At 43.5% G+C, this 12523-nt stretch overlaps 1 protein-coding gene across 1 annotated transcript in view; it reads right to left on the bottom strand.

Annotated features, from left to right (window-relative positions):
• LOC119390989 (pre-mRNA 3' end processing protein WDR33-like) overlaps window positions 1–12523 on the bottom strand; it is a 277891-nt gene that overhangs the window by 73446 nt on the left and 191922 nt on the right. The window contains 2 exon segments of the mRNA XM_049415008.1: window positions 8820–8930; window positions 11557–11635. Coding sequence (XP_049270965.1) covers window positions 8820–8930; window positions 11557–11635 — 190 coding nt within the window.

Below are 12523 nucleotides of genomic sequence, written 5' to 3'. Positions count from 1 at the left end.
GGAGGTGCCTATCCTTACTCTTTGGTCAATTCCTTCCCCTTTTAGGTAGTAATTAGCCAGTATATACAAATTCTTGCATTCTGGTCGCTAACCATGTTCTCTCACTGGGACATTGTACATTATGTTTTGCATCCTCAATCCTCTTTTCTCGGACACGTCTGCAACCTCGATTGTCAAGGTGACGAAGGCCGCACCCACCGGCTTTGTGCAGAGATGGACATAGCAGCTGCCTGCATTGGACACACTGCAAAGTGGTGGTTACCAAAGCCGGGTGAGCCGAGCTGGCTGGTAGCTCCGTATCCCTGCTGTGTAGGTAGTCGTGCTACATCAACGTTTCACAGGTACATTGAATGCAGAGGCAATGTAGTGTGACAATTTTGTGAAAAGTGGTCACCAGACACAAAAATTTTGCTTAAAAGGGTTGAGACACTAAATTTTGAGGCTATAAAAAGCATGCTGTAGGCTTCCTCTGAAAAACATTCTGCACAAAGTGTTGGACACAGCAAACGTTTAGATTATATTTTAATTCACTTGCGAAGTGCGCCTAATGCTCGTTCTCACGATCGAGACCCATTGCTAGTGTGACTGACACCAACGTCACTGTGCAGGAAGCGTACCACATTGGAGTGATGTGCAGTGAGCAGTGCCCTGCAGCACCGGGCAGGCCTGGGGAGCATCAGACGCACACTCAGTTTGCTCAGCATATTGCCGAACTAACCACGCTTACTGGAATTTTGCTAAGGGCTTCGCATCGTCACATGCACCTGCAAAGCTGGCATTCAAGTGTTTTGGCTTGTCCACAAATTTTTTTGCATTTAAACGTGAGAGGCTGGATAGGTTGTGCCACCTGACGGTGTGAAGATGAACCAGGCAAGCACAGAATTGTTACTGAAGAAACCTAGTGTAGTATACTTCTCTGCTAATGTGAATTCTCGACAGCGGCGTAATATCAGATGTGTTGCCTTTTTAAGCATTTTTTCATCAAGTATACACTTATCAAAAACAAAAAGACACGTCTATAAATGTGGTTGTCAGAAGCGTCACAAGGTGTCGGTGCCATTGTCCGGTAACTCGGTATTCTGCAAACATTTCTGCGTGCATCGGAATGCCGTGCATACTGAAATTCCCTTTTAGGAAATTTTAGTGAGCGTTGAAAGCATCAGGACAGTTGCTCTAGTGTGTGTGTGAGAGCAGACAAGTCGCAGCTTTGTGGGCCCACGTTGCCATGCTTCCTAGACCATGACATCACTCTCTAAAAACCGTAACCAGAGCTGTTCACATAAATCATGTGATATTAAATTATTTACCGAAAATCCATGATTCTTTAAGCTCCAGGAAGCATATCATGCTTCCTGGAGCAATAAGGAACACTTGAAACAGAATAACAGAGAGCTGAGCTAGTTGGTACGTATTCATTCTAAATAGATAGGGCGTGCAAACAGGAACAGAAGAAGTTAGGAACGGCGTTTGTGGCGTCCTGACTTCTTTCTTGTGTCCGTGTTTGCACGCCCTATTTATTTAGACTTGAAAGAGAGCGCGCAAAACACCGATTTGATGCCCTTTAAGCCTTGGTGCTACAGCGGGACATGTACGTCCCTCTGCAGGAAACATTTTCTCCCACATCACCCGTTGCAATTAGAGCAACACTAAGTCACTCATACCTTACATAGGTCTTTGTAACCCTGAAGAAAATTCTGTTACCACGCTTTCAAAGGGCGGAAGTAGTGTTACAATGGTGCTAAATTTCGGAAAATTTGTTATGATAGCTTCTGAATTTTCCTCTTCAGATAGAAAGAACATACCAATCTAAATGCCGAATAATTTCCTCTTTTTCTGGTTTTTCAGACAGGTGATTTTAGCTTCAAGTCATCACATGTTTTTGTAAATTTGCGCGATAACTTGACCGACAAATGCATCGAAACACAATCTTGAGTAAATAAAACGCGCGAAAGAACGAGGACGAACAGAAGAAACGACAGACCACGGCGCTGACTCGCAACTGAAATTTTATTTCGCAACGAACAAAATAAATAGCAGCTGGAAAAGGATATCTAACGACCACAATGTATGCACAAGGCGACAAAAGTAACAACAACAACAACAAAAAAAACCCTATGTGGCTGATTAGTCATGAACATGAGGCAAGCTATCTCTGAGATATGACACTTCAGCTTGTGACAAGGCTATCGAAGGTTGGCTGACGCATCTGTGACCTTCCAATGACATGTAAAAAGCTTCCATGATTTCTCGTGCGCGCTGATCCCTGTGCCTATGCAAAATTTCTGTACTATCAAAACTGGGATTACAAACACTTTTCCACAATGAAGAGCCAAATGAGAAGCTGTGCCATTTTTAACACTTTGCGCATGCTCTTGGATCCTAATGTTTATGCACCGACTAGTTTGCCCTATGTAAATCTTACCGCAGGAACATGGAATTTTATACACAACGTTAGTTTGACAATCTACAAATTTTTTCTCATGTTTGACCGCCCACCTTAACTGTTTGTCACTTTTTCCTCCATCTCACTTTCTGTGCACGGCTGGACATACCTGTAGCAACTTGTGGCCAACACTGAAAATAACGTCAACAGGGTACCTATTTGCCACATTTTTTATTCCATGTGATAACCTATGCAAACAAGGGATCACTGCTAAATTCTTTCTTGTGGTAGCGCGATTACCATCAGCTATTCTGTTTGGCCTAGCTTTTATTGTTTTTGCGACTTTTTCATAAGCTCTCGTGATAACCCAAGTGGGGTAGGGTATCCTGCTTCTTGTGGTCTTAAAAAAACGGCAGGAAGATGGAAGCTTGCGATGAAAAAATCCGTAATAAACAGGAGGTGGGTGCTCGAGCCGACGTTTCGACAAGTGGACTTGTCTTCTTCAAGGCTGCAACTGATGTCCTTCACTATCGTGCGTATCTGCTTTGTGCCCTCTCCACCACAAGAGAGAAGGGGAGGGCAACTGTCAGAGTGGGGGTGAGGGAGGGTGAGGCCGCCGTGACGAACTGGGTGAGTCATAAGGAAAGCGGAAAAAAAACCCAGTTCATCACAGCGGCCTCCCCCACCCCCACTCTGGCAGTTGCCCTCCCCTTCTCTCTTGTGGTGGAGAGGGCACGAAGCAGATACACGCGATAGCTAAGGACATCAGTTGCAGCCTTGAAGAAGACAAGTCCACTTGTCGAAACGTCGGCTCGAGCACCCACCCCCTGTTTACGGATTTTTTCATCTTGTAGTCTTGACACCTGTCTTGCAAAGCTTTGTTGCATCATGTGGTGACATGATTTAAACAAAGAAGACTGGATGCATGCTACGCTAATACCGCTTTTTACCACTTTCGAGTGTTCAGATGAAAACGCTAGTAAAGGCTTATCTGCCCTAGGGGAATACTCCCAACAGATGTGATCCCCCGTAGAAAAAAATAACTTTAAATCTAGAAACTGCAACTGTTTTTCAACAGGCAATTCACACATAAAAGATAGGCCCTTACCGCATTCTCTGGACACTTTTAAAACATCAATAACTCTTCTTTATACATCACAACTTCTTACAATAACTAAAAAATCGTCTACATATCGACAACTTTTACAGCCAGGTTTACGATGCTCTTTTCAATTTTTCTGTCCACATAAGCTAAAAAAAATGTTACTGAGGACTGGCGCAACACTTGACCCAATGCATACTCCCAATTTTTCTTGAAAAAGCTTCCCGTCCCAGGCATACTGCTTCATGGAAATTTTGTCTTTTTATTTGAATTCCACGTTTGTTGCCTGAGACGGGAAGCTTTTTGTTAAAGTGTTAAAAATGGCACAGGTTCTAATTTGGCTCTTCATTGTCGAAAAAGTGGTTGTAATCCCAGTTTTGATAGTACAGGAATTTTGCACAGGCACAGGGATCAGCGTGCACGAGAAATCATGGAAGCTTTTTACATGACATTGGAAGGTCACAGATGCGTCAGCCAACCTTCGACAGCCTTGTCACAGGCTGAAGTGTCATATCTCTGAGATAACTTGCCTCATGTTCATGACTAATCGCTCACGTAGGGTATTTTGTTGTTGTTGCTACTTTTGTCGCCTTGTGCATACGTGATGGCCGTTTGATATCCTTTTCTAGATGCTATTTATTCTGTTCGTTGCGAAATAAAATTTCAGTTGAGAGTCAGTGCCGTGGTCTGTCGTTTTTTCTGTTCGCCCTCGTTTTTTGCGCATTTTATTTATTCAAGATGGAATCACACCAACTTGCCCAGTTAAACATTCTAACGAAACACAATCCCATGTGAAATTGCCACGCTCATCCCTCAGCGTAATTGCAGACATTGTTGCGTGGTAATATTTTTCTTGAATAAAAGGAGATGACTTTTAAGGGCTCGTTTTTCTTTGTTAGAGACAATATTATAGAGAACTAACAGACAATAATGCCAAGCATAATGCTTGGCATTATTGTCTGTTAGTTCTCATTAATATTTTTCCTAATATCATATACCTCTTGAAAAGTAGGCACATATTCAGGGACAACAGCCCCACTCGACAGCCAAAGCAAGGACAGGCAAACAGACAAAAAAAAATGGTTGGTGCATGCGGTGAAGTAAGCTTTACAGGAACAGGCCACGGTGCTATGAAGGCTCACAAGAGGCGCAGGTGCAAGTGGTGTTCTACTGCTGGAAATTAGGTCCTCAGCACAACTTGAGATTGCTTCGGCCATTTCCATCCTAAATACTCGTTGATGCAATCGCGAGATGTTGCCTTCATGAGACAGTGGAGTAATGTTTTCCCACTTTTTGAAAACACTCTCATGAGTCAGTGGGTCATATGTGTCCCACTTTTTTTCAGTAAACTACTGGCTTCACTTTGATGAATTTGTTTTATACTATTTCTTTGTAGTTTATACAGGGTTCGTACAGTTTCAAAGGAGAAAAGTCAAGGATATTCAAGAACTTTCAAGGCCCTATAGGAGGATTTTCAAGGCCCTCTTCGAGAGGTAATTTTTTTTTCCCCATGTCGAAGATCTTGAAACAGTGCTCTCAAAAGGTCTGGCATTTATTGTACAAAGAAAAATACATGCCACAATACAAATCTGGTTGTATTGCACGCAATAAAAAATAAGTAAAGATATGTTTACCAAATATCACAATGTAAATTCGTCAGTGAGAAGCTCGTGCGTTTTAGAAGCATCACTTAAGCTTGGCGACTGCAACGGAGACGCTGTAGTGGACTGCTCTGTCGCAACAGGCGTCAGGTAGCTTTTCAACGCACTCCCTTGCCTCATCTTGATTGCGCCAATATGCTTGGCACTTTTCATGTGACTTTTTAAAGCGGATTCACCCATGGCAGTCACGTCAAAAGTTCTGCCGCAAAGCTCGCACTTAGCCCTATGCGGATTCGTCCTGTCAGGTGCAGTCCAGTGCTAGTAGTCGTCATGGTGGAGCCATGTAGTCTGAAATTTGCTTTTTCTGGGCATTGTTTCACACATCACTTGCACCCCTTGCACTAACACGTAGAAGGCACGCTCATTCGAAAAAGCGCTGGGAGCACAAGAACACGACTAGGTTAAAACCCGCGCACAAACGCGGACGCCGCGTTGCACTAGTTGGACAGAGACAAGACAATGGACATGCGATAACGATGGGGCGACTGTGCTCGCAGCCGATACTACTTCCGCTAGTACTGGCGGTGACGTTTTAAGTCACTGACACGACGTCCACGGTGAACGCTGCCTCCGAGACTCGCACCAAGTCTAATGTTGCCAGCTACCTAACGAGAGTTGGCTAAATAGGTATAAAAGTTGGTATGGTTTCTTGGCCGCATTTTAGAACTCCAAACAAAAGCAAAAGTTCAGCAATGAAAACCGTTTCTATGATGACAAATACCAATTCAAATTTAGCATTCAACAAATTCAAGGTTTTTCAAGGACTGGTCTGAAATTCAAGGTTCTTAAGGGCCTTGAAAACAGACTTTCGATTTTCAAGGGTATTCAAGGGTTTCAAGGACCTGTGTGCACCCTGTTTATATCAATATACCACAGCCGGTTTTTATATCACCACGTCAAAAATATAGGCAGACCTACAAAGGCTTAAGGTAACCAGGGGTGCAACAGCCGAAATAGGATTTGGAGCAATTTTTGGAGCAGCCAAATGTTGCCTTTGGAGCACAAAAATCCAAATTTGAAGCAGGTTACGAGAAAAACCTGAATTTTTTTAGCAGAAAATACCAAATTTGGAGCAGTATAACAAAGAAGGCTTACTTTCAGAAAAAAAAAACATACGTAAAAACCATTCAACATCAGCTAACTCGTGCACAGTGCACGTGAACACTGCTATTTCAATAAAAGCAATGTGTTGAGCCACCCCACAGTGCGAACAATGACTAAGTCCACATTAGCATTTGCAGGACCTGTAAAATAATTCGACAGGCACTGGAAATGCTAATGTGGACCTGCGAGCCTGGCAACCTCAAAATTCGGGAGATTCATAAAGCACAAGCAAGTGGGGGTGGAGAAAAAATAAAAGTGGCGTATGTTTTTGTCTATTTGTTTCTCAAGGCCGCAGAAACGCCATACACAGCAGCTCCAAATGATTGCCAATAGTTTTTTAGACGTGAGCGATCATACTAGTACTTGTAATTACGCGGTGCATGCATGAATGAGTAATTAAGGAACAAAATGTGCTGTGTCGCTGACAGCTAGTACTAATAGCTCCTTCTAAATGTCAGTACGCTTTTCCGCAGGACACCAGTGTACTGTGGCAAAAGTGGCTTGAAAAGCGTTTTGCACGCAATAAAACAAGCATCAAGAAATGTAAGAACCACTGTCGTTTTTTATTGGGATAGCAATTGTATGGACACTCTGCTCGGGTTTTTGCCATCATGTCCCGTATAAAGTCCAAATTGATAGCATCCTCCCGCGCACAGTATGTTCTACCGTGGGCAAGAGCGCGCGAGTGTGGGCGACGAATGCGGCTGAAGCAGAGACCATTTACTCATTTTTTGCATGTTACTGAAATGGTCCACTATGTACCAAATCTGTGTTCTATGTTTTTCACCACATTGCTTATGCTCCTATACAATCCATGTAATATCGTACACTCAAATCTCATTATAACAAAGTCACATCTGCCACGAAAATAACTTCGTTATATCCGAAAATTCGTTATAAACGTTTATTGGTGACACTGTATCTCTGACAAGACTATTCTTCATTTACTTCGTTAGAACCGATAATTCGTTATATCTGTGTTCGTTATATCGAGGTTTGAGTGTATAAGATCTGTAGTCACACATTTTCACGTTTTCAATGTAAGTGTATCTATTGTATCTTTTGGTTGCCCTCCCCATTGGGACTGGCAGTATGTAAAAATAAACAAATAAATAAATAAATAAATAAATAAATTAATAAATAAACGAGCCAGCCCATCTCCGTCGCTCGGAGGGCGCATGCGATAACACCACTCCGCTCGGAAGGCCTGCCGTCGAAGCAGAGAGGAAACACCGCGCCCATCTTGAACGAGCATGAAAAGACACGAGAGGGGGGGGGGAAGGGTATCGTTCGAGCAGCAACTTTGAACTTTGATTCTACGGGCCTGGTCGCGATTGCTGATGCGCGCTATCTCAGCAGCCATTAGCGGGCGGCTCGTATAGCCTTCTACATGCTGCGCTCTCAATGCGAAGACACTGTGCAGAAAGATCATCTTTCCCTGGAGCAGCCGTATTCTCTTACACCAACGTTTTGTAGAGTTATGCGAGATTGGATACAAGAGAGTTTGCTGCCAGCCTCACTTCGTGTAACAGTACAATTTGTTGCTATTGCATTCACTGCTTCGTTCTTGCAGTGAAACCGATTTTTTTTATTTTCTTTCGCGGGGATGACCAACGCGGCCTCCATTTCTCACTAAAATTTGCACAACTGAGAAAATTTTGAAGCTGGTCGGGCATTTTGGCGCAGCATGGTGCAATTTCAATTAATTTCATGGTTTTCGGCTCAGCTTGGCGCAAAAATAGGGAATTGTATCAAATTGGTGCAATTGGCGCAGCTGTTGCACTCCTGGGTAACTGCTGGGCAGCTTTTGGAGTTCAAATTCACTGAAATTTTTTCCCCTTCAAGAACATTGAACTTTGCCGAGACTAGCTGTGCAGTTTCATTTAACCGTCAATTAGAATGAAGATGTTCTTAAATTATCAAGGTTCTAGTGTACTATCATAACACTGCCATTAGCAAATCACATAATTCATACGTGATTAGGTGCAGCATGTTTGGACGAAGGACGAATAGACACAAGCAGGCGCTAATTTTCAACTGAAGTTTATGTCAAGGTGTGACTTATATATCATATAAAAAAGGCAATGACCAGATGAATTATGGAACACAAGAGCGCAGTGTACCAACACGCATCTCCTAATCAGCCGCCTATATCAAGTGCCCCTGGAAGAAAGCCATCTCTTTCCCGGTCATGCTTATGCCATCACTACCCTCCTGTTGCATTTTAGCTGCCTCAACTATCCCCTGCGTGCACTGCTGAAATAATGACTTGCAACCATGGCAATGAATGTGCACAGGCAGTGAGTGCCTGCACACTGTACACGTGTGTGCCATAATTAACCTGGTTTTTGTTTTTTTTCCATACAATATATATATGCCTTGAAATAAATCTAAGTTAGAAGTTAGCGCCTGTCCATGCCTTTTCAATCTTCGTCCAAGCATTTTGCGCTTAACAGTGGTCAAGTATGGAGTACCAACTAGCTTGAACTCACCTGTCATTAAACACATAATTCATTGTTCCAAGTAGAAAAAAGTAAACACGTGAGAGCAATCAAAACATGGAAGAAACCTGGTGTGGTCGTTGGAGCCCGAGCAGAGGATGTGCCCCAATGGGTGCCAGGCCAGGGACCAGACGCACGAGTCATGGGCGTTCTCCATGGCGCCCACCTCCTTGTCAGCCCTGCAGCAAGCACCATCACTCTGCAAGTGTTTCCATTGTGCATCACCAACAAGCTGGTGCTAATGTGCTCGATGTATTGCACGGAGCAGCCCAGTTCCATGAGGATGGCTTCAAAGAAAACCTCGAGCAGGAGGCAAGTACACAAACAGAGACTACAGTTCTCACCCATTCACAAAAATGCTTGTCATTTCTTGCCATGTCCTCACATGGCGCTCATTGCCAAAAGTTTGTCAGGAAAGTTTGTGGGTTGGCCCATCAATGGCAACATTGTGTTTGGTGAAACCTAAGGTACCAGCATGTTGAACAGACTTCTGCTAATGCTAAAACTGAGCAGTGTGGCCGAATGTGGATTTAAAAAAGACACACAAAGCATTGACATTCAAGTAACAGTGTTTATTTTTGCATGCATGTGAGGTATACAGTACAGACAGCTTATAACATAAGTCACTGGAGTAGTGAATATCCACACTGTAACCAAAACGCCATTCATTATTCAAGGGCAGCACACGTGCAAACCATGTTCAGTAAGCAGTCGTGCATGCTTGAGAATCGAGGTGTCTGGCCAAGGCGTTTGCATCTGTTTAAATTTCTGAATGGTGGTTAACGTATGAGTACCCGCGGTGTCAACAAAATCAACACAGCAAAGAAATACAGCCAATAAACAAAACCGCCACTGTGGAATGTCGGTGACTAACTTTTTAGACTAAGGCCCCTTGACCTTGGAAAGTAGTGAAACTCTTTGATGCATGGGCGACATTCCCACCTGTGCCTTCTCTCTTTGTTCCTTCTTTTGCTGTGCCCGTGCATTCAACCACAATGATTGGCTGTGGCGTGTGAAAGCGCGCCGTCAGGTGACCCCAATGTCGCAGAAATGCTATGGAACTTCTTTTGGCTAATATTTAGTTTTTTTGTTGATTGCGCCTCTGAACGCGGCTTTTTGAGGTAATCCGAGCTTCTTTCACCAAAAAGATGCCTGCTTCCCAAGTGTTTCTGTGCAGCAGCAGACCAGAAGCCTTATTTTATCTCCCTGGAGGAAAACAGAATGTGCTGCACCAAAAAAAGTGGCTCCACAACATCAGAAGAAATGACTTTGCACCTTCAAAACACGTGGTTCTCTGCGAGGTTAGTATTGCAGCTTTTTCTGTAACCAGATTGTTTGTTAAGTTAAATACAAAGCACCTGTAACTGTGCATACAATTTTTTTTTGATGGGTTGCTGAACTTTTCAAGTGAAGCTTGTCATGAGTGACAAATTTTGGTGGTGGCAGCGAAGTAGCATGCAGAAAACCGGGCGCCAGTGAGTGTACAGAAATGTGGCCCTCAATGGTGCGCCGGTCACATGTGTGCTTGTATGCACCGTTTCCCACCGTTGATGCTCTCTCGATTATGGGCTGGTCAGCGATCAGCTGTTTCTGATATGAACTAATTATATTTACTAGTTGCTTATCTGGCTACAAAAAAATAAAGCCTGTGCAATCTTGTGCACTCTGCTGTGCTGTTCGCAGGAACATGCATGCACATTTCTTTCTTTTTTGATTCTCCATGAAGTGTAGGTCACATAATAAGTTTAGTCAGTCAAGCTGCGAGGGTGACAGTGCTTTAGTTCTTTGGAGATGTTTCACACGAGCTCTTTATTCTTCCAGTAAAAATAAAAATGCAACAGTTTGGCACAGAGCTTTATTCTTAGGATGAAAGCGATGTAATAGAAGAATTATGTTTACTGCAAGTGAATAATGTTAGCTGCCTTCCGTCCTTCATAACGCTACTCAAGTTATAAAAAAAAGCTCAGGTTTTGGGTGCAAAGACCACCGTATGATTGTTAGGCACGCCATTTGGATTCATTTTAACTAGCTGGAGTTCCTTCACGCGCACATAAATCTGAGTACATGGGTGTTTTTGTATAAGTTTCGCCCCAAATTACAATAGCCACTGGCAACTCAGTTTTATGACCTTAAGCACCATCCTGATGTAATGCAGTTTTTCATTTTCTGTTCTTTTTAGTAGATAATTGAAGTAGCAAAGGGCCATATTTAAAGGGGCCATGACACCCAATTTTAGACCATAATCTGTGTTATGTGTGTTAATCCTTGTGCATTCAGAAACAAGCTGGAAAAATTTTACTGCATTTGGTCGAGCGCTTAATTTATAATTGAATATTTGCCTGTGCCTGAAAAATTCCTCCCCTTGTTCTTACTTATTTACCTAGAAGGGGTCACCAACTGAAACTATTCCTACAGCCAAACACTTCTGTCGGGGGTCATTCCTCGACACCCAGAAAGATAGTCTGTTTTTACTAGTAATTCCAACTTGCCCCCCCCCCCCTTTTTTTATTGACCAAGCAAAGCTCTTAACTATTGCGCAGTTTCTTTATGTCGTTCTGAAATTTCCTCAGCAACACTTCTATATGCACTTTAAACATGGTATAAATGGCCTCTGATGCCTTTGATTTGTACAACGACCTATCCCCGAAAACAAAACTGTTTTAAATATAAGCACCCCTAAGCACAACTGATTCAGGACTTTTATGTACAAGTCATGTTTTGCCCACAAAACTGCATTTACACAGGCAACACTGTGCCATTTCGAAGATGCTGTCAACAATCTGACATCAGGAAAGGGCAGCTTACCCAACCATCCAGAACATGACGGCGCCATCAGAACCACCACTGGCAAACAGGCACTCGTGGATTGGGTGCCATGCCAAGCCTGCATGTACAAGGAATAACACATCTCAAGCTAGTTGGTTGATCATTACGAGGCAAAAACAGCGCACGCTCGACGATGACGGACAGCTAATGAATTTGTCTGTGCCCTCTGTCTATCCTCGTCAAGTGTGCATTGTTTTCGCCTCGTTATGTACAAGGAATAGCCACATCAACTGGTGCAACGACTGCTGTATCAACGCCATGTGTTATGTAGGGCAGGAGCGCGGCGTAACCCGTGGCAGGCCGACGGAGAGGCCGAACGATGGGAGGGCGCGTAAAGTGACGACGTGTAGACCAAGCTTCGGCGAGACTGACGGGAGACTGCTCTTCATTGTTTATTGCAGGTGGTTTTAAGGAGGGGGAAGAAGGGCTATTGGTCAGCGAGGCACGGATCACATGACCGGCATGGCCACGCCGGATTGGTGGCAGCGAAGAGGCATGGGGGAGGCCCAGCGCCACCCAGTGGCATAAACAGAGACCCTTACTGCACTGGTGTTTTTCGCATGTCACCAGGGGTCGCACGACACAACAACGACCTCGCTACAATGCACGCATTGTTGGTGATTCACTGTTCATCAAAGAATGTTGAACTTTAATGAAACAATCAGTTTTGTATTCAAACATTGACACAGCATTTCTTACTTGTTTTTTTTTTTGCACGTTACATAACCTCTAAGCCTTCGAAATAATACTGGAACCACTTTTGTTCTTATAGCAATAGGGCTGTCTGCTCAGAAAAATTGTCCACAGAGTCAATCTGAAGCCAACAGCATGTGCTATGCTGCAAACGGGGCTGTATGGGATGTCACATTGAAGTGGCGTCTCTAAGTAAATAAACATAAATAAAAATGTTCCAATAGTGGGATTTTGAACTCTGGGCCGCTGCTAC

This window comes from Rhipicephalus sanguineus, chromosome 4, assembly GCF_013339695.2.
Source record: "Rhipicephalus sanguineus isolate Rsan-2018 chromosome 4, BIME_Rsan_1.4, whole genome shotgun sequence".
NCBI lineage: Eukaryota > Metazoa > Arthropoda > Arachnida > Ixodida > Ixodidae > Rhipicephalus > Rhipicephalus sanguineus.
Note: the sequence above shows the minus strand (reverse complement) of the source record. Positions and strands in the feature narration are given on the sequence as shown.